The 27,878-nt window shown below is 45.6% G+C and overlaps 1 protein-coding gene across 1 annotated transcript in view; it reads right to left on the reverse strand.

The window, feature by feature from the left end:
* Positions 1-1,140: 1,140 nt before the first annotated feature.
* lamc1 (laminin, gamma 1) overlaps positions 1,141-27,878 on the reverse strand; it is a 42,909-nt gene continuing 16,171 nt past the window's right edge. Inside the window, 27 exon segments of the mRNA NM_001201523.2 lie at positions 1,141-2,207; positions 2,826-2,925; positions 3,001-3,159; positions 3,233-3,432; positions 5,416-5,530; positions 5,618-5,767; positions 5,836-5,980; positions 6,203-6,340; positions 8,278-8,357; positions 8,429-8,634; positions 8,715-8,871; positions 8,943-9,121; positions 9,615-9,757; positions 9,927-10,080; positions 10,424-10,669; positions 10,748-10,936; positions 11,022-11,243; positions 11,312-11,424; positions 14,189-14,378; positions 14,491-14,613; positions 14,690-14,826; positions 14,917-15,015; positions 15,503-15,620; positions 15,776-15,964; positions 16,657-16,823; positions 21,308-21,438; positions 25,564-25,868. Coding sequence (NP_001188452.1) covers positions 1,951-2,207; positions 2,826-2,925; positions 3,001-3,159; positions 3,233-3,432; positions 5,416-5,530; positions 5,618-5,767; positions 5,836-5,980; positions 6,203-6,340; positions 8,278-8,357; positions 8,429-8,634; positions 8,715-8,871; positions 8,943-9,121; positions 9,615-9,757; positions 9,927-10,080; positions 10,424-10,669; positions 10,748-10,936; positions 11,022-11,243; positions 11,312-11,424; positions 14,189-14,378; positions 14,491-14,613; positions 14,690-14,826; positions 14,917-15,015; positions 15,503-15,620; positions 15,776-15,964; positions 16,657-16,823; positions 21,308-21,438; positions 25,564-25,868 — 4,412 coding nt within the window. The 3' untranslated portion in view covers positions 1,141-1,950.

The raw sequence follows: 27,878 nt of genomic DNA on the forward strand, positions 1-27,878 counted from the left end.
TGGACCGGACCCGCTGACCCGCCCCGGGTCAGAAGTGGACCCACAATAATCACAACAACACCAAAAGCTTATAGAGAAAAAGGATCCCGCAGACGTTATAGATCTGCTGGGTCTGTACAGGATTCCTCGCTGCACGTCGGAATAAAAAACATTCACACAAACATTTGAAACCATCTTTAGCACCAGTGTATCAGAGAGTTCTCGCCGCCACTTCTACAAAATTGCATAGTGTTGGATTTGTGCACGCACAACACGAGTGCCGAGGGCGGAGCGAGCAGGCGCCAGTGAGGCCACGCCCACAGAGGCGCCTGTGGGGGGGTAAGGGGCGGGACCCACAGGTTTTTTAAAATAGAAACTTTTCCCACAACAAACACGTCAGGTGTTAGCAGGAATCCACAAAAAGCTGCAGCCATTTTCCTGACATGACGTGATTGTCGCTTCTAAAAATGTAAAACCAAAACGAATATAAAAGAAACAAATTTTAAAAAAAATGCGGACATCATTTGTTTCGTCTGTGGCCAGTAGGGGACGCTACTTCCTGTGTTGAAGCTTGAGAGCAGACTCTGGACAGTCTGCAGGAAGCTTTTAGTGGCGTACGGCATGATTCCTGCAGTTACATCACATATTTCTGCAGTGCACTCTTCAAGTTGGTGACACAAATGTTTTTTACAAGGCACCAAAGAGAACTTTTTTTTCTTACAAATAGGAGAACAAAACAGGAGTGGGTTATTTGGATTTCCATGATGACGCAGACGTGTGAGCTGCTGAAGGACACGGACTCCTGCTTTTCCTCAGGTTGAAACAATGGTAAAAATATGAATCGAATCAGCTTGAATTAAATACCTGGAACAGTTCTACAGTTTACCAGCTGAGGGCGCTATGGACGGGGCAGACTGCAAGGAAGTAAATGAAACTTTGACTTGGAACGGGGCTGCCCTGTCCTCCACATCTACCACCCTGCTTCTTTCCCAGATGTTTCAGATTACCTGGATCAGTTTCTAGGTTTTAGTTGGCTGAATACCAAATCCGCGTTTTAAGTAATTTGGCAGAAACCTCTGGGAAACCAGCAAGATCTAAATGTTCAGGATGGAGCAGCCATGAAGTAGATGTTAAAAGACGTTTTCAGACAACAGGCTCCTGCATCTGAACATGATGTGTCCATTTTAATGTCCTAAAAACAACAAGTGAGGAACATCTCAGGTTTTTCAACACCAGAGCTGGGACAGCTGCACCTCCGACAGAACCACGAACGCATCACAGCTGAGCTGTGATGTGCGACAGATAGAGGGAAGAAGGTTTCCACAAGTCCAACAGGAGCTCAAGAGGTCAGGACAGTTTATGAGGAAAGATGCAGCTGTTCTTCATCTCACACGCATGCTGAAGAAGAAGCCGAAATCGAGCGGTTCTTTCCTTCTAGTTTCCAGATGACAGGCAGCAGCAAAATCATGTGGATCTGGTCTTCGTGTTTTTGCAGGACCATGTGGATCTGGTCTTAGTGTTCTTGCAGGACCATGTGGATCTGGTCTTAGTGTTTTTGCAGGACCATGTGGATCTGGTCTTAAGTGTTTTTGGGCAGCTTTGTACGGAGCAGGGCGAGTTCTCATGGCTTTACTGCCCCCTGCTGGAGAGGAGAATACTGTAGATGCAGGGAGCCCAGATGACGGTTCCTTCACGTAATCTGACAGGAAGTGGTGTGGAGCGGAGTGGAGCCGCGGTGCGGCTAGACCTCCTTTGAGAAGCTGCAGTCACTTCGGGTTGGTGGTTCTGGTTTTGTGCCTCCGCACGGCTCAACGTCCTTGTTGTGAAACCACGCCCCTCCTGGAAAACGTCGGCAGAGACGAGAATCGACGATCAAATGTTTTAAAAGTAGTTTTGGTAAAAGTCGGCATGTTCGCCGGAGTGTTAGACGTGAGTGAGGGGAGGGTGCGTGTCTAGAAGAAGAGGGCGGGGCTAAGGCCTCTCCAGGGACGGAGTGTTGAAGCAGCCTTCAGGTAGCGTGTTCTTGATGTCATTGAGGTTGGCGATGTCGGCCCGGATCTCCCGTATCTGTTGGTCGTAGCTGTCAATCATGTCCTTCTGCGAGCTGGCCACAGCATTCAGCTCCTTTAGCTTCTCATCCAGCTTGCTATCGCGCATCTTCTCTTTGGCTTTCTTTAATGACTCGTCAATATCGTTCAGTTTGCTCAGGTCCACCTTATCGATGTTGCCTGTGGAGAAAAATGCCATTTTATTACAGTCCAGTTGGAAATTTCATTTCAGGGTCTAAAGCTACATGCATACTGCATTTGACGTGTGTTTAGTCGGTGATATTCACACTGGACAAGCAGGGAGGGGCTTATTTTTTTTCTTTTCTTTTGCTGTTTACTAGCAGATGTCCATGACCTACAGTTGGAAGTGGCATAATGTGAAATGTTGAAGCGGGACAGACCTGACAAATTAGGCAGAAATGAAAACGGTTCCGTTCATTGCTAGCGTCCATGCAATGGTGGATATGGATTACCATCAAAGCCTTTTTTTTAGAAGTGGCTGCTTGAACATGTGTTGCTGAGGGCGGTGTGTTTTTATCATGAGATGTTGCTGATGGTATGGACTCTCCTGAATGTACTTCAGCTAGTTTACCATTTTCCACACAGATTGAGCTGTTATTGCAGTATGTTTATAATTGTTTAGTTCTTCCAACAGTTGTAGGTTTTAAATTGGGAATAAGAAGTAGCAGCATTATTCAGCCTCTACCATGTAATTGCTGTTGATAAAAGTTTCTCTGTTTGTTAACAAAGTTCGACCCTTTCATGCAGTTCCTCTTCAACATCATGAAGCCATCTTACCCAGCTGGGCCAGTAGGTCAGTGATGACCTTCAACACCTTTTTCACCATGTTCTTGGCCTTCCGAGCATTATCCTCTGCCTCCTTGGCGTTGTCCGATGCCTGCGAAGCAGAAGAAGGAGGAGTTGAAATGTGGACAGTACAGAGACTCACAGGTAGCTGAAGAAGTTTTGGTACCATGGCGGCCATCATCATGTCGGCGTCTGCCTCGACTTTCTTCTTCGCCAGGTCCTGCTCTGCAGCGCTCAGCTGATCCATCATGTTGTTGACATCGTTTTCCAGGTTGTTGGTGTCCTGTAAGGCCTTTTCTGCGTCCTCCTTGGTCTTGGCTGATCCCTGCAAGGAGCCATTTTCATTTTGAAGCTCTGAAGCGAAAGACTATGGAATCAGAATGTCAGTAAATGCTTACAATCTGCACGTTGCTGGCGATTTTTTCGGCCTCCTCTGCCTTTCTCTTGGCCTCCAGGGCATTTTCAGTTGCATTGCCGAGAGCAGTCTTTGCCTCCCTGGTCTTCTCGTTGGCAGACATGATGGTAGCATTGATAGCAGGGATCTTCTTCAGGGCTTCTTCAGCTGCAGTCTTGTTATCGTTGACTCTCCTGTCAAAGTCTGCAGTAGATTTTTTTACTTTAAGAGCTTTTTTAACTTATTGTTTAACATAAAAAGGATAAGTACCGGTAAATGCTTAAAAGCTAGTGCCACACAAGTCTAATACCCACTTACCTCACATGCATTTTTTTTTAAAGCGTTCCATCAGATGTACAAATTATCATAAAAACAGACAAAAACTTTTTCTTAGACACAGCCTCGAAAGAAAACTTTACAAAACTAAAGATGCAAACTTGGGTGTAAATTTTACTAAACTAAGACATAACCTTATATGTAAAATTTAACAAGTCAATAAATGGAAACTATGAATTTAACAGAGACATTAACTATGAAATACACTTTAGACTTTAACATAGATATACAGTGGTGGACAAAATTGTTGGTACCCCTCAGTTAAAGAAAGAAAGTCCACAATGCTCACTGAAATGACTTGAAACGCTTAAAAGTAACCATAAATTCAAATGCATTGAAGATTAAATAATCAAAATCAGCCATTACTTTTGAGTTATTGATTAACAGAATAAAAAAAACATTATGCAATAGGGCTGGACAAAAATGATGGTACCCATAACTTAATATTTTGTTGCACAACCATTTGAGGCAATGACTGCAATGAAACGGTTTCTGGATTTGTCCTTGAGCCGCCTGCACCTGTCCACAGGTATTTTGGCCCACTCCTCATGAGCAAACTGCTCCAGTTGTCTCAGGTTTGACAACTGTCTTCTCCAAATGGCATGTTTCAGCTCCTTCCACAGATGTTCAATGGGATACAGATCTGGACTCATAGAAGGCCACTTCAGAATAGTCCAACGCTTTTCTCTGAGCCATTCTTGGGGTTTTTTGGATCCTTGTCCTGTTGGAAGACCCATGACCTGCCACTGAGACCAAGCTATCTGACACTAGGCAGCACATTTCTACCCAGAATGCCTTGATGATTTGGAGATTTCATTTGACCTTGTACAACTTCAAGACACCCTGTGCCAGATGCAGCAAAGCAGCCCCAGAACAGAACTGAGCCTCCTCCATGTTTCACAGTAGGAACAGTGTTCTTTTGGTTGTATGCCTTATTTTTGAGTCTATGACCGTAGAGCTGATGTGCCTCACCAAAAAGCTCCAGTTTGGTCTCATCTGTCCAAAGGACATTTTCCCACAAGCTTTGTGGCTTGTCAACATGCATTTTTGCTAATTCCAGTCTCAACCTCCTTGGTCGTCTCCCATGAAGTCCACTCTGGCTAAAACACAGACGAATGGTGCGATATGACACTGATGTACCTTGATCTAGGAGTTCACCTTTAATGTCTTTGGAGGTTGTTCTGGGCTCTCTGGATACAGTTAAAACTATCCGTCTCCTCAATTTGTCATCATTTTCCTCTTCCAGCCCCGTCCAGGTAGGTTGGCTACCGTCCCGTGGGTCTTAAACTTCTGAATAATATATGCCACTGTCGTCACAGGAACTTCAAGCTGCTTAGAGATGGTTTTATAGCCTTTACCTTTAAGATGTTTGTGTTAGATTTTGTTTCTAATGTCCTGGGACAATTCTGTCTTTCACTTTCTTTTGTCCATGTTCAGTGTGGTTCACACCTTTTCACCAAACAGCAACGTGACTATTTGACTCCCTTTAAATAGGCAGACTGACTGATGATGGGTTTGAAAACAGCTGTGATGTCAATTAAAGGACATACCTGAGTTCATCATGACCCCCTGGGCGATTAATTCTCAGTCTTTTATGGAGGTACCATCATTTTTGTCCAGCTGTATTTCATTAATAATTCTGTTAATCAACAACTCAAAAGTAATGGCTCCTTTTGATCATTTAATTTACAAGAAAGTTTAATTTATTTTTACTTATGAACGTTTTAAGTCATTTCAGTGAGCATTGTGGACTTTATTTCTGTGTTTTTGTTTTTGTGTAATATTAGAAAAGTGACTGCTTGCTGTGGTCAGATCTGTGGATGAAGACTGGGACGTGTTGCATTCGGGTACCTCTGAGGTCTTCCAGGATGTTCTCAGCTTCTGCAAAAGTAGCCTTGCCCTTCTGGGCAGCCTCTTCAGCCAGAGCTTTGGCAGCGTCTGCCCGGGCTAGCAGCTGGTCTGCAGTCTGTCCAAAGCATTAGGAAATGGTGCGTTCAGAGCCCAGTAGGAGTCTGGAGTTCCAATGTGAAGATAAAGCGTGCATATCTCCTACCTGCTGCTCACTCTTGCCTTTCTCCAGCAGCTTGCGGACCTCCTGCTCTTTGGACTTCAGGTCGTCTCTCATGTCGTTGTAGTTCTTCTCCATTTTGTCAACCAGATTGTCAAGGTCTGTTGCCTCTTTCTTGATCTTATTGGCTTCGTCCTGAAAGGACAAAGCATCAGTACTGTTTCATTTGGATCACCTGCTGCTTCAGGTGGCGTCTGCCTCACCTCCAGGGCCTTGGCGTCAAATGGCGGGAGGCTGGTTAGATTGGCGAAGATCTTCAAGGCCTGGTTTCCAGCCTCATCTGCCTCGTCCTGAACCTTTTTGGCTTGCTTCTCCAGGTTCTTGGCGAGCTCCTTACTCTCATTATACCTGAGCAGGAGATGATGTGTTTAATGACATGTGGGAAGGAAAGCTGCTAAAAATGAGAGCACAAACACACAAAACTCCCACAAAGTCTCAGACAGCAACAATAAGACGCAGAAAAGGGTAAAAGTTTAATAATTCAAAGGCAAGACGGAAAAGTCACACAAGAATGAGGCAAAAACAAAGGAAAAAACAGACCAAAGAGCTGCATAATGAAACCAAACCCACTTCTTGTTCAGCTCCTCGATCTCCTGGCCTGTCCGGCTTTCTCCCTCCAGAGTCTTCAGCAGCAGGTTATAGGCCTTTGTCGACGTGTCGTTGGCGTCTTTGGCAATTTTCTCAATCTGGTCAGCTTCAGTCTTGTGCCTGCAGACAAAGGAGACGGCAGAGGTTTCTAGCATGAAGCATTTCAAACAAGACTTCATGCTTGGTAACACTTCCATGTTCATGTGTTTTCCCCGACTCCTCTTCCTGAACGTTCATTGCTGTTGTAGTAAAACTGTGTATGAGTGAATCCTGGAAGAACGCCATGGCTTAATTTATTGTCCTTTTGATGATCGTTTTCTCGCCAAGACATAATCTGTTTCAATTTCCCTTATTTTGTGGTAATTGTAGGCTGTAACCAACACCGTACAGCTTTTCTATTTATTTTCCACTGGTGTTTGTCTTTGTGTATTTTATTGTGTGGGGCTAATTTAATGTATTTTATTGTATTTTATTGCATTTGTTTTGTTTTTATGTACAGCACCTTGAGCTGTCTTTCTTGTCATGAAAGGTGCTATATAAATAAAATAAAATTAATTTAATTTAAGTAGAATAATGCAAACGCCTTAATGCCATCTCATGCACCAGCCCCCCTCCCTTTATTCCCTCTAAAACCCCCCAACAACAGGTTGAATGACGGGGCCGACAATCGTCTCTGTGTGATGCGTTCGCTGAACTCTTTTTCTACAATCCGCAGCAAAACAAAGCAGTTTGTCGGAGAAAATGTTGACTACCAGAAGAACTGATCAATTTCCAATTGATTAATTGAATCGTGGTCTAACTCAGGTGGAGACTGAGCTGATGTTGTGGGTCATAAAAAAACTCAAATGATGTGACCAGATGAAGAGATCAGGCCGTCTACACGGTTACAGAATGATGCATGAGATGGGCGGGCTGGACTCACTGCGTGTCATTGGGGCTTCTTTTAATTACAAAACAAAAAAGAAGGGTAGGCCGTAGAAGCATGATGGTTGTGAATGGTTTTTATAGCCTTAAATCTGGATCTGCCTACAGTGAATGAACAACCAGATTGTAAATTTCAACAATAGATGTTGTAAATTTGAAAAAAAGAAAAGAAAATTTAAAACTCTAAAGTAAAGCTCGAAAGTAAACCTGGTAAACTTGAAGGAATTATTGAAAATTTGAAAAATAAAGTTGTAAATGTGAAAAATATTTTTAACTTGAAAGAAATACTGAAATTGTGAAAAAAATATAATTTTTAAACTTGAATAAAAAACAAAAACTTTAAACTGTTTCCAAATGAAATAAATTTGTTTTGTAACAGCTGCCATTTTGTATTTTTAACTTTTTTTCACTTCTCCTTCTTTGCTTTCAGTTCTTGGTTTTCAGTTTCAATTCAGACTTTCAAGTTTTCACTGCTGAGCCTAATTTTAGGTGGGGGCGGGGGCTTTGAGCTCATTGGCTCCTGGGGCATGATTCCCATGGGTAACAGGGGGGACGCCTCACTACACACTTAGACTCTTTTCTCAGACAAACATGAACATTTTCCCACTTTCCTGTCACGTTTAAAATCTTAAAGTTTAAAACAACGAGTCCAGCAAAAATAAGAATAAAAAAGTCTGATCGAAATGAAGATTTATGTAACTCTGTCAAGCTGCATGTGTCGAGTTTTTATTTTACTTTACAACTTTAGTTTTCTAATTTTCAATAATTCCTTGATGTTTGCCATGTGTACTTTCAAGTTTAAAACTGTTGTTAATTTCAATTTCAGTTTTTCTTTCTCAAATTTACAGTCTGGTTTTTCATTCACTTCAAGCCGATCCTGATTTGACCCCATAGTTTCTGGAACTATGAAGAAGGAAGCATCAGAACTTAAGCTTTATTTGGGGAATCTTTTCATTGTAAAGCAACTTTCATTCTTGAACTTCCTCTTTTCACTTCTAACAGTAGTTCTAACAAGTTTTTTTGACACAACTGCAGGTATGTGCAGACGTGCGCATACAAGGGGCAGACAACTGCAGGATTTGCAGGCGACTGCGGAAGTGTCCAAGCGTTCACATTTGTGTTGGTGATCTTACTTTTCTGCGAGTCGTCTGGCTTCCTCAGCCAGTAGGGTCATGTTGTTGGGCTCTCCTGTTCCAGTGGGGGGCTTGATGTCCTGCAAACGGCCTCAGCGATTATCATTCCACCCACAGGGAAGGTTCCCATGACTACACTGACCCTGCTTACCACTTTGCTGAGGGCGTCCTTGGCCTTGTCCAGCTCCTGACGGGCCCTGTCGATCAAGCTCTCTGCATCCTGGACTCGGCTGCGGGCGCGGTCGGCCTGTGCACCCGTGTCGTCCACGGTGTTGCGGATGCTCTGCAGGCGGTTCCACTGGGTCGTCAGAGTGTTGTTGATGGTATCCAGTCGGTCCATCAGGCCTCTGTCCAAATCTGCAGGATGGTTATTAAAAAATATATATATAAATCTCCTCAGTTGCGCTGAAAATCTAAATCCTCACGGGTTCTGGTACCTTTGCTGGCCTGAGCTTCGGATAACAGCTCTGCAATGGCCTTTTCTGCTTCCTTCAGACGATCCTCAAATGCCTTATCGCTGACGGTTTCCTGGCCTGAGCCCAGGTTATCGATCAGAGTCTGCAAGTCGTGCAGCTTCTGCCGCTGCTGGTTCACCTGGAAACCCAGAACGGAAAATCAGTTTGTCGTAAAAGATGAGGGGGGAGCAGAGGTGTGGTGGTCCTCACCTTGTCCCGAACCAGGCCATAGCAGGAGGGGCACTGCTGGCAACCCGGCACGGAGCGATTGTAGAAGTAATTCTCCTCGCACATGTCGCAGCGGGCCCCCACGAAGCCGGGCCGACACTGGCAGCGCCCGTCATCCTTACACTGACCCGATGAGGAGCCTTCAGAGTCACAGTCACAGGCTGCAGCACAAAAAAAGATCACTTACTGATCCCTTTTTAAGTGGAAATGTCTAATAATTTTTCCACAGGATCTACAACTGCAGGCGAAACAAGCTAATGTGCAAAGTTTTGCGTTAAACCTTTTAAAAAATCGTAAGAATCCAACCAGGAGGAGATTGTGATCCTAGAGCAACCAGAGAAACCCAAAGAGAAGTCTTCCTGGAACTGAAAACCTTTAACTGCCCATTAATGATCCACCAAATTGAGAAAGCTTCTTAGAGAAGAACAGAAAATCTTCATCAATAAAATATGAACAAGGTCCAGCTGTCTGCTTTTTTTTTAACCCATTGCTTAACTGAAATCAGTCTGGGTGAATGAGAATCTACACAGATATGATTCATGAAAGCTACATTTTATGATCTTCCATCAGAAGAACCAATAGTACTTCGATGTTGGAAGAAGTTTCTTAGAAAAGCTTTGAAGTTTCGGTGAAACCAGAGGAAGACTCGCTCACGTTTGCATCCAGACGAGCTGAAGCCAAAGAAGTTGACCTCGCAGCGATCGCAGTGAAGGCCGCTGACGCCGGGCTGGCACTCGCACTGTCCCGTAACGATGTCACACTGCCCGTTAGTGGAGCCAATGGGGTTGCAGTTGCACCTGTGGACAAACCAAGAGTTATGGGAGGACATCAGAGGATGGAGAATAGATCTGCAGATACTGGCCCCTCCTCAACAGGAATTCTTTTTTTTTTAAGGTCAGAGTTCCCATCTGTGGATGGTGGAGAATAGAGTGCATTGCAGTGATGGAGCTACCGGCAGGAACTGACCGCTCGCATCCTTTGCCGCTCTGAAGGTTGAAGTGTCCAGGCTGGCAGGCGCTGCAGTCCCGTTCGGCCACGTTGGGAAGACACTCGCACTGACCCGTGACCTCAGAACAGCTGGTCTGTTGGCCCACGGTGCCAAAAGGGGAGCAGGAGCAGGCTGAGGAGGAAGAGAAAGCTTTAGAGTTTAGCAGGAACATGGCCTTTCCTTTCAGGATCCTTTTGTTTCCTTAGACTCTTAGGAAGATAATTTGGTCGCAGTCATACTGAATAAGAACCCTGAAACCTTTGAGAATGTTCTCCTTGTTAGCAACACTGAGCTTGCTGTAGCTACTTTACCAGCAGGAGATGGCTAGAAGGCTCTGAAGAAGGTCATCTGGGCTTCAGAGACATTTTTCTGTTAGCTTGGGGGAATTATCTAACAAAACTGATATATTTGCAATGATACAGACTTATGGGAAGAATCCAGGTCCTTAATAGTTAAAGGGGATGAAGGCTCTTACATTTGCATCTCTTGCCAGGGCCGGTGCTGAGGGCGTTGCCGTAGAAACCTTCTTTACAGCGGTCGCAGAAGAAGCCCTCGGTGTCATTGACGCACTTCAGGCACTCCCCGGTCTCCCGGTTGCAGTTGCCGACGGCGTTCAAATCGATGTTGCCGCTGCACATGCATTTGTGGCAGCTGCGCACGGGTCCGTTCTGACCCAGCGGGTCCCCAAAGTGGCCGTCGTCACAGAGCTCGCAGCGTTTACCTGCAGACATGTGAGCCACCGCCAGTTATACTTGGTTCTGCTGACAGTTTGAGGTCACCTGCTAGCGGCTGCGGGCACCTGTGGTTCCAGTGGGACAGTTGGTGCACACCACCTCCCTGGTTGACGGCACAATGGCACAGGTGGCCCCCCCAGGACAGGGACAGGGTTGACAGTCGTTGGGGCTCCCCTGAGTGGCGTCGCCGTAGAAACCGTCCTTGCAGCGCTCACAGCTCAGCCCAGCAGTGTTGTCCTGACAGTCGCACGCTCCTGCATGGACAGACGGGTGCTGAGAATGAGTTTCTCCTGATAACACCACCAGCTCACCACAGATCAACCAAAGAGGCGGCAGTACCGGTGACGGGGTTGCAGGCGTCGCTGTGTCCGTTGCAGCTGCATGGCTCGCAGGGGCTAAAGGCACCCAAGTCCGGGCGAGCGCGCCGGTATCCCAGCGTGCACTGCTCGCAGTGCTGACCTTGGTAACCCTGGGGACAGTCGCACTGCTCCACCCAACGGGCTGGTACGCCTGGACCCCGCCTGGCCGTCACCAAGGAGACATCATCCAGGAACCCGGCACCTGCAGATAGGCTGGTTAGAGCGGCAAAAGAACATTCGGACCGCAGTGGGCTGGGCCGTGTTACGCACTCCTTTCGCTGTAGGTGCCACGAATCTTGATGGCTGTCAGGTTCTGGAGCAGTTTCTGGAAATCTGCGTGGCTGATGTGCGGCCTCCAGGGGTAGTCGGTGCTGTCGTGGAGGCTGAGTCGGAACCAGAACACTTTGGATTAGTACAGCTGATAAAACAAGAATTTCACAGTTGTATGAATACATCCAGATAATCCCCTGATTTTAAACTGATCAGACTTTAAGATTACAAATAAAATAAAATAAAAACATAATTTAACACATTAAACTAATCATGTCAAACTTGAAAATAAAGAACAGATTTTTTTTTTACAGATTTTCTGTGTTTTCCAATACAAAAAAAAGTAGAGTTAAATCCAATTATCAAAAGAATATGACTGTTAAATGATTGTAAACCTAATCTATGGTTGTTTTACATAAACACAAACTCACTTCTAAAAATACATTTCAACTGGAAATTCCTCACCAAAAACCACTTTATTAGAACAAAGTCATTTATTAAAGAAAAGGCTAAAAAAAAGTAAAACATTGACATTTTAGAGAAAATAGTTTAAATAAATGAGTTATTTTAGGGGGCGGGGTTAGAAGAGAGAGGTGGAACAGGACCGGGAGCCCTGGAGGGGATGGATTTGCTGGATTGAAATATGCAGATTTTATGAATGCATTGATGTGGGGGTGCAAAGATACTGATACTGATGTCAAGAATGACACCCAGTCTGGGGCGGGGGCAGGGCTCCAGACTAACTTTTTTCACTAGGAGCACAGTGGCCCCTAACTGAAAATTTTAGGGGCGCAACCAGAAAATTTAGGGGCGCATACTGTAAATCAATATTCTAACCAAATCTACTAACTTCCACTGTATTACTAATAAATACTTTAATAATAGATGCAGAAATTACAATGTGCTGTTTCAAATTCAGTGTCACATTTTAATCTGCACTTTTGAAGATGCAACAAGAAGGTAAACTGACAGCACCATCGCTGTCATGACAGTACAAATAAGTAAAGAAAACTGATGGAAATTTATCTTTGTGACACTAAATAGGTGCAGCCAAGATGCACAATAACCGTGTTTGAGATCACTCAGGTGAACTCAACGCTGCGCAGATCACCTGGTGTGAGACATATTTTTGTTTTTGCTCCAACATCAACTGTCAATCATCACAAAAATATCGCGAGAAAGGGGTGGGAGCAAGGGGCAAACCTACCCGGACACAGCTGAAAAGTGAACTGACTGAAAGCTGCCCTACAGACTACAAAACAATGCATTATGGGACATGTGTCCTGATGGTTTTTGTAGTGGAGTGATTAATTAAAATAATTTAAAATACCAATTCATTAAAAAAGGCTACATACATCACAAAACCTTAAATAATCATAAATATATAATAACACAGATCATACTAAGGGGGAGAAGAATATTAAAACTAAATTGAATGTTAAGGACAACTCCAACTGTTCTCCTTCAGTCTTGCTGCAGATTCGCTTTCATCTCACAGCCCCCCCCCCCGCCTGGTCTCCCCAACGATCCAGGCGAGGCGCTGGTTCATCTCAAGCACGTCTATCGTTGCATTTTCCCCACGTATTTTCAGTGTGTCTAAAACTAATGTTGTTTTTGCTCGAGCGTGTTTAAAGTTCAAGCCCCGTTAGGTGTCACGCATGTAGGTGTGGGACATTTATTCTCCTCAGCTGACCCGACTCCCGCGGGACGGGAGCGGTGTGCTGCCGTAACCCGTTTGATGCGCCGCCGTAACCAAAACCTAAACCTTCCTCCGGTTCTGTGCGGCCCAGAGAAAAGTTCAGCACGGACTGCGTGTATGTAGAAAATTACGAGCGAATAAATATGTTATAAAAGAAAGTAAAGAACTCCTTAATGTGGTCCGGGGAGGGAGCTGTCAGGTTTCCTGCTTTCAAACCCTGTCATTGTCACGCCCCCAAGAGTCATATACCCCACTGTGATTGGTTGGTCAGCTCCGTGCACGACAATGAAAAAGTGTCTTCATACAAACTGGCGGCCTGCAGTAACATTAAACCTTCATATTAAGGCGGGGACCGCAAAATATCATCTTGGGGGCCGCAAATAGCCTGCGGCCGCGAGTTTGAGACCCCTGCTGTACACTCTGGCACTGGTACACTAGCCGCAGGTCGGAAGAACGAATCAATAGTTCGCTTACCCATAGCTCAGACGCACATATCAGGTTGTGATATTTATCTCAGTTTCCTTCCCACAGATTTTTACGCGCGCTCGATTATCTCTAGGCCCCGCCCCCTCCACGCATTTTAGCCACTCACAGTGGCTTTCCCTATTCTTCTCACACGCAGTGGCCGCCTCACAGACAGGTATCACGCGAGAGTGTACGTGCTCGCGTTTCATGAGTATGTGCGCGAGTGTGTGTGTCTGCCTGCGTCCGTGTGGCTTGCGTCTCATTGATTATTTCATTGATCATTGACGTGCCCCTTCCACGTTTGATGTATAAAAAAATACGAAGGGTGGGGGAGGCAAATTTATTGGTCGCACATGTGCGACTGGATGTAAAATTCAGTCGCACACTCTCAAATTTTGGTCGCAATATGCGACCAATTGCTCGCAGTCTGGAGCCCTGGGCGGGGGGTATCATGGCAAAGCAAGGGGTGTAATTTACAGACAATGAAGAAAAGGAAGTGTTGAAAAAATAGAGCCTGGGGGGACGACTGAGGTGACTAAGAAAGAACACCAAGATTTCTTATTTTAATATTAGTCCAGGTTAGTGATTCAGCACAACTTTTTACTAATATTTATTAACAGATCATGTGCAAAAAAAAAAGCCTTTTTTACCTTAGTCTGTATTTAGTTACTGTAATCATATTTCTACATCCATACTCTTAACCCAGACCTCACCGGAACACGTAGGTCTGCATGTTCTCATTGGGGTAGGCGTTGCCCTGAGCGATAAGTGGGACGGCCACCCGCATGTTAGCCCCCTCCAGAATCAGATCCTCAGCAGACAGACGGTGGTCCCGGCGCTCCACGCGGAAGTTCAGGCTCAGGTTCTGACCGTAACTCAGGATCTGGTTCCCCAGAAACTTCTCTGAAACGCCACAACCAGAGGAGCAGTAATGGGGGAGGGTCCAGGCTTTTTTGCTTTAAAAGGATTTAAACTATTACAGACTGTGTGTGAATATGGAGTGGGGGGTGGGTACCTGGAGCTACAAAGTACATGGGTAGGAAGCTGTCTGAGCTGAGGGAAACCTCTTGTCCGCTGGGAGACCACTGGATGGAGACGCTGGATCCATCCTGCTGCTGACCCCTCCACTGCTCATTCCCTGTCACACAAACACAATTCAGCACATGAACTAACTTTCTTGGGGGGGGGGGTCGTCCCGGCAGCAATGGCGTTACCGTTGGTGAAGCTGGAGGTGATGGAGTGGACGGAGTATCCCTCGGCGCTGTTGCACACAGACGAGTGCTGAAAGCAGAAGCAAGGCGTGCAGCCCTGAGGGTTATGTGGGTCCAGGTTGAAGAATCCCAGTTTACACCTGAAGCAAAAAACAAACCAAAAAAAGCGACCGGGGGGGTCACTGTCAAGAAGTCAGTCTGAAATATGAGGACGGTGGGGGCGAGCAAACCTGTCACAGCTGAAGCCCTCCACGTTCTCTTTGCAGCGGCACTGACCCGTCGCCACATCACACTCCTGAGTGCTTCCTGCAGGTGAGCAGCTGCACTGCCTGCAACATGAAGGAGGGGGCAGATTTCATGTAACATTATATAAAATTATTTCTGAGGAGTTCAAAACTGCATCACCAAGAGGAGCAAGTGAGGGGAAGTCTGACTGTGAGCGTTTAGAAAACAGGCTCATTTGTTTGTTCTTAACCTCCATAATAATGTAATTTAGAGCAGTTCTTCAACTGCATCCTGTGCATCTTTGTGGCGTTGCCAGAAGAGGGCGCTCAAAGATTACGGTCCATCACTGAAGATATCCAAGAAAAAAAAAATTTCAAGTAGATGGATTTACCTCCTGACCTACAACAAGGAGAAAAGAACCAAACCAAGGGCATCTGGCTGCAGACATCAATATTCAGAACCGAAAGTCCTTGGTCGGAACTGGAAGTACCCCCATTGGCTCGAAAGTTACGGTTTTTCCTGTTTTAAGCTGTCATACATTTTTCTGGTGGCTACTAATCAATAGATGGCTCTAATCAGCGGGGTTTGTACCTGCAGCCGGCCTCTGTCAGACTGTGGTATCCAGGTAGACAGCGGTCGCACTTCTCTCCGGTCACGCCTGGTTTACATGCACACACTCCTCCTCTGTCACACTGAGGAGACAGAGAGCCTGCAGAAAACCACAAGATGAGAATGAAAACAACAAAATGTTGTCTGTCTGTGGGTGTGTGTGTGTGTGTGTGTGTGTGTGATCCAGATTGGTTCTCTGAAACTTTTATTAGGCCATCAGATCCTCCTCTTTTTGCAGCAGGTGTTATGGCTCACCGATGGGGCTGCAGCTGCAGGGCTGGCAGCGGTTGCCGCTCTGGTCTCTGTAGTAGTTGTCCAGGCATCGCTCGCAGTTGGGTCCGTCTGTGTTGTCGGCGCAGTTTCTGCAGTGTCCTCCATGCCCAGTGGCTCGGTACAGCTCTGGATCGAAGTAACACTCTGCGCTCTTCCCGTTACAGTTGCAGGCTGAGACACAAGCACATGCGTGGGTTAACCATCGTCAGTCATGCAGGAGAAGCTGCAGAACCCACATACGGGCAGTAAGAGGCACCAGATGTGGACTAAATGGTTCATGCATGTAAAAACTGTTCCTCAAGTGTTGCTGGATGGATGGCGCAACTGTGGGAGCAGATTTAAGTAAAATCCCCTTTTGGTCACACCTCACAGTCTGGAGTATGAATCATGATCTGATACTGACTACACTTCCCACAATCCCCTACAGGCTCAGTTTCCCACATGAATGTTCAGATAAGCGAGTGGATTTTTGGAGGAGCTTCTGATATGCCTCCAGCTTACTGCAGGAGCTCTTCCCAGAACCGGAGTTACAAAACCCGGAGCAGCTTTATGAGAGTCACACAAATTCATAGGACTTCTTTGTGTGTTTCTGTGCAGATGACACTGTTCTCTCTGATAAAGAGACGTAGGGAGAACCCGAGAAGCTTCAGCAGAACCCAGTCCAAATGTGTTTTCTAAATGGTAAACAGTGTATTTGAACAAACAATAATCAGTTTTTCAAATATGTTTAAAACCAAGAAGTGGGCGTGGTTATCGTGTGGGGGTGGGGCTTTCCACATTTTGGGAGCTGCAGCAGCAAAAGCCTGGCTGCCGTGGGGGGTCAGTGCTGCAGCTGGATTTTCTGGACCGGGCATCAGACTCACACAGACACTCGTTGGCGCTGTCGGCTGTGGCTCTCCTCCAGGGTCGGTCGTTGAAGAACGGTCTGCAGGTGTTACAGTCGTCGCCGGCGGTGTTGTGTTTGCAGTCGCAAACCAGCCGGCCCACACTGTTCTTCACACACTCGCTGGCATGGCCGTTACACTTACACCTGCCACACAGAAGCACACCTGGATGACACACAACCTCCAGGAGGGGAGGAGGACACTTTCAAACACGGCCTTAGAGATTATGCTGAAGCTTTTGCAGTTGCTGCCTTCAAGGGAAGCTTTTCTTCCAAATCCACCCCTCACCACAACAGGACAGGGCTTGCTCAGCGGCTTTTGTCTCAGGTGTTTGCTGGCAGCCCGCTCTGGAAGGAAGAAAGAGCTTTCCCTAAGAGGCTGCAACCCCCCCCCCCCCCCCCCCCCCAACAGGAAATGGGGTTAAAGCTCTGACACGTGATTTGGCTACAGACACCAGAACCCTCAGCTTCAGGACGAAGATCAGAACTTCATCAAGAGAGACTTGCAGGACGAGGAGAAGCTCGGGCTTCATGGGAGATGATCATCACTGACTTTCAAAAGTTCAGGAACTGATAGGAGTTGCATTGGAGGAACACGGGACAATGAAGACATGAGTGCATGCAGGCACTCATGCAGGCGCTTTACCCCACTTCCAGCTCCCTGCTCCGCTCTATTCTGATGCTTCCACATGCAGACAAATAGATTTTGCTCGTCTGAGCTGGGATCTGACTCAAAACTGTACGGCTGGATAGCTCTAGTATCGCTCACCATTTTTGCTGTGAGGGTCTGTAAACTAGCAGGACAGAGTGTAAACACAATGGAAGATGGATGAACAAAAATTAAGAAATATCAAATTATTTACTGTGAAATGTGAAAAAGAGAATAGATAATTATTTGGAATATTATGGACTAATATGTGAAAAGTACATTGAGCGGTAGGCTTAAATAAGCAATGACTTCTGTCTATCACCTTTTCAAACATGTATTTAGACAAGACTTTTTTACTTATATACTTTATTTTTATAGTTCTATTTTGCATTGTTCTACATGTTTTGCTTTAGATGTTTGAAATAAATCTAAATCTAATCTAAATAGATGGATGGTGGGAAATGGAGGCGGCCTTGCTACGCCAACAGCCCTGGCCACAACTCAAAGGCAAATTTCAGATGAACTCCTGAGTACTAATGTCCCAGAAAAACAACACAGGTTCTTGGATTTTGGCTAAGAACGGCATCACCATCATTAAAAGACGACTGGGGGCAACGTTTACAACAGATCAAATGATGAGAGGAGTGGGGACTTTGAAAACAAAAGTGGGAAAAACTTTCTAAAAACATTCAAATGTTGACATCAGGATTTTACGCTTTCTAGAACGCCTCATCATGAATGATTTGGATAACAGCACAGAACTGAGCTAAAGCAGCAGCAACATGAATAAGCACACAACACAAGCCAAATGGCAGATGAGCTCCGACGCAGTCACAACATCAGAGTATATTTTTTGTCAACGTGTTAACCTTCAGTCATTCTCCAAAGCCTGCAAATTAGGTTAGAAATCCAGACAAAATTATGGCCTCAGACTAAACCATTTAGTTCTGTTTGCTTTAAATCAATTTAAGATTTTACCATTTCATTTGTAACTTTTGTCTGCATTCGTTTGTCTTTTTCCTGTAAGGGCTTTACATACAAAATTATTTAAAACTTTAAAAAAAAAAGTCTTTCTGGGGGAAAAGCTCAATTTACCATGAAAAGTTTTGTAGACTTCAAACATCTGAAGTTCTGATTGGTCTGATTCAGATATAAGGTAATGGTAAAAACATTTCAGGAATCTAACGGAAAATGCAGTCTATGACAGATCAGTGTGCAGCGTTTGACCGGCTAAATGGCAGTGAAGGCTGTCTGCAGGCGGGAATCTGCTGGGCAAACATTAACGGGGGGCACAGGTAAAGCCCTCCCTGTATAAGTAAAGGGTAAATCCTGCAGGTGGTGTGCACAAGCCTCCTACCTATTCAGCCGTACAGTTGGCCACGCCCCATTCCTGTTTCCCTGTAATCCATCCCTGCTGGGCAGGAATTTCAGGAATGCCAGTGAAGAAAATTCTGCTCTACATTTTGGACGGATTACGCTGAAGAAGGTTACTGCTCTAGTAATGCCTGTCAAGACCATTTCCCCCCATTTCTAACAGATTCTGGAGCAAGTGACAACAAGGGGGAGAGAAAAAACAAAACCTCAGGACCAAAAGACAACCTGCATACCAAACTCACTCACTTGTTAAAGCCAGTCTCCTACTCTAGTGAGGCGCCCAAAGGAGACTTTAGTCCAGACTCTGTTCCAGACTCTGGTTTTGACTCTAAAGGCCCGTACACACCGGGAGGAATTTTGCGCGCGATATTCGCCGACGTTTAACGCCTCGTGACTAAACAAAGGGCACCAATGTGAGTGTGCACACCGACGCGAAAAACGCCACGCGTAAAAGCGTCATTTTTTAAAAAACGCCTCGGGTTCGTTTTTTTTTGGTTTGACGCGCCGCATCAAAAACTATACGACCAATGAGAATGGCGCTTTCGCAAACGTGTCTGGAGCTTCTGAGGTTACAGTAAAACACAACTTGGGGGCGCTCAAACACAAAACTGTCTTGCTGAGCCCACATACGTAACGGCGAAGAAGATATACGCCAAGTAGCGTCTGCACTGCCGCGAAGAAATAAGACGAAGAAGATGCACTCAGTGACGGACATTCTAAAATATCCCCGAAAACGCTCATGATACATTTTCAGCTCTTGTACCAGTCGATAAAACTCCCCATGTTCTTCTCTTATTGTAACTATGGGATGTACCCAAAATCGGCGTCTTTTCCGGAGTCTTTCATCATTCAACAGAACAATAATTTCTTCATCGCTGGAACTGGAGCTAGAGCTACTGGTGCTGGAAATATTCATGTTTTCTTTGTTTGATTCTGACAAGCGCGTAAATACTTGCTCTCTTCTTCTGAGTGAAAAGCGACTTTAAGAAGCGTAAAGTTGCGCAGTGCCACCTTGTGTAAAGGAGTATTTCTGTTTACCATTAAGCGCCATCTAATGTCAGGGAATGAAATTGCATGTTCGCTCGGCTCATCGTCAGCGAAAATCGCCTGAGTGTGAACACAAAAAACGTGTTGAAAAACGCTGGCGAATAACGGCTGGCGAATATTCGTCCCGGTGTGTACGGGCCTTAAAGCAGAGTCTAGTTTAGACTCTGAAACAGAATCTACTCCGGACTCAGAAGTAAAATAGCACAGATGGAAGCAGACCAGTACAGACCGTAGCAGACCAGTCCAGATCGAAGCAGACTAGTCCAGACAGAAGCAGACTAGTACAGACTAAAGCAGACTAGTCCAGACTGAAGCAGACTAGTCCAAACTAAAGCAGACTAGGACAGATGGAAGCAGACTAGTACAAAACAAAGCAGACTAGGACAGACTGAATCAGACAAGTTCAGACCGAAGCAGACTAGTCCAGACAGAAGCAAACTAGTCCAGACAGAAGCAGACTAGTCCAGACAGAAGCAGACTAGTCCAGACAGAAACCGACTAGTCCAGACAGAAACCGACTAGTCCAGACAGAAGCAGACAAGTTCAGACAGAGGCAGACTAGTCCAGACTAAAGCAGACTAGTCCAGACTTTAGCAGACTAGTCCAGACTGAAGCAGACAAGTTCAGACTGAAGCAGACAAGTTCAGACAGAGGCAGACTAGTCCAGACAGAAGCAGACTAGTCCAGACTAAAGCAGACTACTCCAGACAGAAGCAGACTAGTCCAGACTAAAGCAGACTAGTCCAGACTAAAGCAGACTAGTTCAGACTAAAGCAGACTAGTCCAGACTAAAGCAGACAAGTTCAGACAGAAGCAGACAAGTTCAGACAGAGGCAGACTAGTCCAGACAGAAGCAGACTAGTCCAGACTAAAGCGGACTAGTTCAGACTAAAGCAGACTAGTCCAGACTAAAGCAGACTAGTTCAGACTAAAGCAGACTAGTCCAGACTAAAGCAGACTAGTCCAGACAGAAGCAGACAAGTTCAGACAGAGGCAGACTAGTCCAGACAGAAGCAGACTAGTCCAGACTAAAGCAGACTACTCCAGACAGAAGCAGACTAGTCCAGACTAAAGCAGACTAGTCCAGACTAAAGCAGACTAGTCCAGACTAAAGCGGACTAGTTCAGACTAAAGCAGACTAGTTCAGACTGAAGCAGACTAGTCAGGATGGAAACAGACTTTGAAATAAACTATTGCAGGGTTGTCTTACTAAGTCCAGGAAACAAAGAAAAACTTGTAAGTTTTCTTTTTTTTTTTTTTAAATAAATCCTTTGGAATATATAAAACATAAAGCAGGTATGATGGAAAATAGACACACTAAACCGTGGACGTGGATGTGAGCCAGCATGTATATGTCTCCCTGTGCTCACTCAGACAGAGGGACGGAGCTGCTCCATCATACAAACTCTAGTTTAGACTTTGAGACAAACTAGTTCAGACGCTGAAGAAGGTGGTCTATACACTTAGGCAGAATCCAGTCCAGACTTCGTAGTAGACTCTAGTTCAGAATCTGAAACAGACTCAAGTAATCAAGGATAAAAACAGAGAACTCGTCTGTTACCTTCCTCCCACAGCAAAGTCCGAGATGGCGTAATAGTAGGACTTGAGAACTTTGGGGTCATTGAACACTTCGTCTCCAAATGTATTGAGTCGGTTCAGGGTCACCTTGATGTCCGTGGCTGTCACCCAGTCCTGGAGCACAAAGATTACAATTATTTTTCTGTGTCAAAGGGATGTGAAGAACTGTGCAGGTTCAGGTAGAACCTAAATAAATAAAATAAAACAAAATAAAATAAAATAAATAAAAAAGCAGAAATGTGTTGATAATAACAATGCTAAAATGCTACATATTGAAAACTCTAGATAAAAAGCTAAATTAACTGCATTAAAAAGCATAAAACGGATTGTTTTGCTGAAATGCTAAATATTAAAACAAGCAAAAAGACAAACCATTACACAATAGACAAAGACAAAAACAAGAATGGTAAATATGTTTAACTAGCTAATCTTTAATTGTTGGTAGATAATGTAGATAATTCAAAAGGAGATTAGTAAAGACTAATTGATATAAAAATGTAAATTTTGTGCTCGAATTTAGTAGTCTCGTGTTTGTAAATCAGTTCAAACTGTAGTTCTAAGTCAGTCAGTAAATTCAAAGTAGAGTTCATGAAATTAAAATGTGTAAAAAAATAATTAACCACAGAAACTAAACTGCTCTGAGAAAAAAAAACAATACTATAAAGGCTTCTGTGTTTATTGAAATTAAGCTAAAAAAAACTTGGTGTCAAAAAGATAAACTTACAGTTACAGTGTCAGGAACTTAACGTACTAAAGCTGCTAAGAGATAAAGAACGTTTTGGCAGCTGGATCACCTCACAACAATGGAAAGCTCCAGGACAGCTGCGTTTGTGTAAACAGTCAGGTCGTCTGCATATAATTGGATCATGAGTCAAGGCTTCCACATTGCCATAAATCATGGAGGGATGACAGAAAACATGGAGAAGTTGACTTGAGTCTGAGAACTGAGGTGGCTCCAGTTCTCTGTTCAAACAGTCAGGAAAGGCCAACATTTCCTTCAACTTGGAAAAGTTGAAGCTTTTGTTTGTGATCACAGCCACAGACTCAAGGCTGCCTGCTAGTTTTGCTCTGTATCAGCGGGGGCTAGTGTGTGTATGGGGTCTGTTATCAGGTCCTTTGTTAAGCCAGGCCAGAGCAGCTGTTTGAAGACAAACAAGAGATCAGAGCTGGAAGTCTAGAACAAACCAGACTGTTGGGCATTGACAGGAGACTTCAAATGTCTACACCCCTCAAAACCATTTTTAGAAACCAGGAATCCCATTAAAGGTTTGGCCAGCCACCCTCACAGGTCAGATGTGTCAACGCTCGCCTTTCCCCCCGATACTTTGCACAGTTATGTGAAATCCTGGAAATCTCCTGGGAATGCGTTCAGCGTGGAAGCAAAGCCGTCCCAAATTCACTCCTTCAGGATTTCTGACAATCCAACCCCCTCCGCCCCACTGAGACAATCAGTATTAGATCTGAATTCACCCACAAACATGAGAAAAATGTGCGGGGGGGGGGGTTGGACCCTAAGGCTTCCTGCAAGGTCAGACTGTGTGTCTGGAACATGCGGCGACAGGCCCAGCCCGTTCTGAACTAGAACAGCTCACAGCTGACTTCACTCCTCAGCCCCCCTCAGCTGAGACTCCAAGCAGGCTGGGGTAAGGGCAGAACCTCAGGTCCAGAGCCAGCAGAACACTTGTTTAAAGGAACGCTGTGGTTGGGCTAGTGTAGTGTTCTGTAGTGTTCTGGTTATTATCTGGTAATTGGAGGCATGGACCTGGAGGGTCACCGGTATGGGTCATGTGGGGGCAGGTGTCTGCCGCTGACCCCAGCGGGTTGAACTCTGACTTTGGAAGCACTGACTTTGGAAGCTCTGACATGAAAAACCTCAGATGAGCTTATGTTTCCTTTTTTTGTTTTAAGGATTTCCTAGTTTACACGCTTCACTGTAACTGTGTGAGCTTTCATGGAGTTGCCCCTGCTCCGCTCAGGGTGGAGGGGTTCATCACACGGCCTATCGTTAAAACCATGATGCTGCATGGAGATGAAGTCACTTCAAGGGAACCAGCAGGTTTTGATGGGAGGACTTGCTGCTCTTCGCAATTGGTTTACAGGGTCATGGGCTGCGGGCAGGCGGGGCTTCAGTGGTTATTTCCTGCTCCAAGCCTGAAGACGTCCGGAATGTTTGAGCAACCCGGTGCTGCCTGACGCCCCCACGCCTTCAAAAGAGTCCCCGGCTTTGGTAAAAATAGCTTCATGCCGACAAGTCAAATAGGGAAGTTTGAACTGTGGAGCTAAATCTGTTCATGTTCATTTACTGGTGGTGTGTGTGTGGGTGGGGTGGGGGCAGAGCTGCTGCAGCAGAGCAAAGGTGAGCCCCATCCCCGCTAAGACAGCATCTTCAACATCTTCATCACCATGTGGTTCAGCAAAAGAACGCACTCATGTACTGTGGAGCCCCAAAGGCCCCCACAGAAGAAGCTCCGCCTCACAGGGTCACGGATGCTGCAAACATCATGATGGTCCATTACAGACATTCACTGTAAATGACAATCGGCCTGAGTGACCCCCCTCCCCTAGTGTTCCAACCAGGAAGTCTGGCTCTGAAAAGCAGAAATCCCGTCTACTTCTACAGAGATATAAACAGCTATTAATTACTCAGTCATTCTATTTGTCAGAATAACCAATGTTGCTCAGATACATTTAGCATTTTCTTGGCAATAGTTTTTTTGTTCCATAATATTTTTTTCTTTGTTGCAAATTATTCAGCTTATAAACTGACCAATAAAATGCCTCCATAAAATTATGTAACCTCACATTGAGCGTTCATAACCTTTGACCTTTTTTCCAGAGCCCGCTTTCAAGTGGTAGGGGTGTGGACTTCCAACAAGCTCACTCCTTATTGGGGAGAGTGGTTGCCATAGAGACAGCGACTCAGACCGACTCAAAACAATCATTGCTTACTGACGTTGTCCGAAACCAACGTGGTGGCGTCTTTAATGTGAAAAAATGGCGAATGATTGACTTTATTTCATACGGATCCAGGAGTAAGCCGATTTCTGTGGGTGATGTCACACTCAGTCAGTCCAGTTCTCATATACAGTCAATGATCACAGGTTATGATCATGGGGGGAGGGGGGGTCTCCTTCAGTCGGAGTTTAGAAAACAGCAAAAAGTCAGTTTCAGACTCTTATCTTCAGCTCTTCTGAACTCCTTCAGCCGTTCTGGTTTAAAAGGTTCAGCTCCTTCAGTAGATATCTGCTTCTTCTTAGACTTGACTGCTGTTCTCTAATCAGTCAAATAAATGGAAACTTTTCATGAACTCTCTGAGCTCAGAACTTAAGCAAGCATTACCCAGATGTTTTTTTTTAATATCACACATTCTCACTCAAACTCTGCTTCTGAACGATATTATTTCATGATACTTTTGCAGATTTAGTTTTTTTACATTTAAAAAATTCTACTTTTCAACTAGTTAGGCGTTCAGCATTTCTTGCGGTGAACTTTTATGGTGTTGCATCTTTGCTCAAGTGTTTGATTGAGTTTAGACAATAGAACGTTCCTGAAAGGCTCCTCAGTGTTGAATTCCGCTGCAGCATCTCCAGCTCTGTCCGGTCTGCAGCAGAAGGAAGCCTCCTGCTCTCATGCCTGAAGTTTTGCTCCTCAAATTCCAGTTCTGAGATGATCCGATGGCTCCGGCAGAAGGCCGTGGCGTGTGAGAGCATGCAGAGGGGGCTCTGAAGCCCCAGTTGGAACAGTATCTGACTGTTCTGCTCCGGATGACCCGCTTCTCTGATCAGGCAGAACAGAGCTGCAGTGGAGGGGGCGGGCCCATCCTCCACTAAGTTGAGCAACAAAGAATCTCTCCAGTTATTGAGCAACTATTTCCACAGAGATGGATAATGGAAACATAAACATGGAGGGCTGGGGGGGCTCTCCAGCTGTTGCTCAGCCAGACCAAGCCAAGCCAGTGCATCCAGGGAGGGAGGGGGCAAAGAAACTATCACTCACAGGAAACAAACCTGCAACCTGAGCGGGGATGGGCCCTGACATGCTTCCCCCCCTTTTTTTGAGACCTCCCCCCTTCCTTTCTGTGGTTGTGGTGGGAGGAGTTTGACTATGCAAACGATTCCTTTGCCTCCCAGAGTTCAAACTACTGACCAGCCCTCCAACACAAGCAGGAACCCGCTTCGCTAACTTCTACCTGCATCCCCTCTGTGACCTGGTGAAATCACAGGGCGGGGCCCGGCTCACCTGCAGGACGGGGCTGTTGTCAAAGTTGTGGGAGCTGGGCCGCCCCTCCAGCGTGGAGAAGGCCACGTTGCCCCCAGTGAGAGGCGAGATGTCGCTGAACTCATCAGTGCAGAGCGCCTGCTGCTCGTCGTCTGCGGTGCGGATGAAGCCGCGGTTGACCTTCTGGTACGTCTTTTCGCAGGAGCCGCTGTAGTACTGGTATGGCACCCAGGGCCCCCCCTCTTTCGTGCGCTTGTAGATGGCAAAGCTCTCCGGCCGGCTGGTGTGGAACTTGAGGCGCACGTAGGTAATGTCAAAGGCCTTCCCTGCAGAGAAAGAAGGTCACATGTAAAGCTCTCTGATCCAATCATCAGCACAGCCATTCTGACACCCCCATTTCCAGTTTTTGGAGAATTAAATAAGGGTCCAGTGTAGGCCTGCACAATATACCGCAAATTTATCGTTATCGCGACATCAAGCTGTGCAATATGCATACCGCAAAAGACGGCGAAAATCGCAATAAATGGTTACCTCAAATGTGCAAAAAAAACTCATGGCAGCCTGAAATAGTGAACAAATGAAATTAATCCCTTTATGCATTTAACCAATCCGAAGGACCCGTTTACCTTGTTGATCAATCAGATGGAACCCTTTTATGTTTGATGTTTGCCTCCTACGTCGACAAGGGTCATTTGGAGTATAATTTTTAAACTGTTGAAGTGAAATGTAAATTATGTTTTTGGTTGTTTGGTTATTTTTTTACATACCGCAAATTATATCGTTATCGCGATATTAATCACCAATATCGCATATCGCGAGTTTTCCTCATATCGTGCAGCCCTAGTCCAGTGACTTTCTATAAAAGCCTGAGCTGACCCAGACCCATAAGGCTGTGGGACACATGACCTCAGGGTGTGTCCCCCTGCTCAGTTATTGAGAAATCTTTTCCACAGAGATGGGTTATGGAAACACAAACATTAAAGCAGAAATTTGATGTGAAATAAAACAAAAAAGTTCCTAAAAAAGAACCTCGTCTCCATCAGCCATGGAGCAGAGAAGGTTTGAACGCAAACACAAGTGGATTCTGTTGTGAAGTTGGACTTTTACATTGAAATCACCAAGGTATTTGTAGAAAAAAACCCCAGTGGTTACCTGATAAACTGACGGGGCTTGGTTTGGTTTTTGAAGTGTTTGAAGGAGGCGGGGCCAATGTCTTTTTCATTTTTTTGGGAAAAATATCCCATAATGCCCCCCCTGGGTCCAAAAAGCAGAGCATTTTTTCCATGTCTGACAAATGTGTTCACTGGTTTTGGGGTTGAAGTTTCCTTTTCACACAGCAGCTAATGCTGAAGTTTGCCCCGCCCCCACTGTTGCCACAGTAACAGTTAAGTCAGGTAAATCTGTGCACTTTGTCAGGCTTTCTGTTTCGTCACAGGTCTGCTGGTTGCTGCCATGGTGGCGGTCCCAGGAAATGTGTCTGGCCTGTAATCAAAGATGGTCACCATGGAAACCATAAAGCCGACAAAGTGGCGCGCCGAAGCATCGGAGCGGCCCGCAGGTCTCCACACGTCTGAGGCAGCGTGTGTGGGAGGGGCACTTCTGGTGTTTGCTCAGCCCAAGAATCTGCTCTGTAAACAGCAGGGGGCCCAGCCCTGGGGGGTCGCTGTGTGTAAACCAAATAAAGGTGAAGCAGATGAGAGGACTGAGACTCACAAAAGCTCCAGTTTATGACAATGGAGCAAACACACCAGCTTCCTAAGCGCACGTGAGGGCGTGCACGTGCAAAGACCTGGGTAAACTTCACTGGTCAAGGTTAACAAAGCCCCTCCCAGAGTGAAGTTTGCACTCATCAGAGCGAAGACCTTCGAGTGTTTCAAAGAGAACCCCCCCCACTGCAGGAAGTGATGCAGACGCAGACAGCTGAGCGTCTGTCAATGGGGGGGGGTGGGGGGGTGGGGTGGAGGGGAAGTCCCCTTTCTGAACAATAACTGTATTGACCCTGAGAAAGAATGCTTCAGAGTCACACTGCACCCCCCACTACCACCACCATGCATGCAGGAAACCGTGCAGACGCCTGGGAATCTCAGACGCTCTTTCAGCCTCTGAGGTTTCCACCGGAATGTTTCATTCTGAATGGGGGTTTTTTATAGTCGCCCACAATTGGGATGAAGTGGGCGGAGCAAATGTAAAACTGTCATCTGTAAACAGGAAGACGCAGATTCAAAAAGCCAGTGCTAACTCTCTAATCAGGGATTAAGGATGTGCTTTCAGAGAAACTGAACTCCCCCCGCATGGTGCAGCGACCCTACAGGAGTCACCCCCAGGGCCCACTATCA

Source organism: Oryzias latipes, chromosome 17 (genome assembly GCF_053564925.1).
Source record: "Oryzias latipes strain Hd-rR chromosome 17, Olatipes_Hd-rR_3.1".
In the NCBI taxonomy this organism is placed as follows: domain Eukaryota; kingdom Metazoa; phylum Chordata; class Actinopteri; order Beloniformes; family Adrianichthyidae; genus Oryzias; species Oryzias latipes.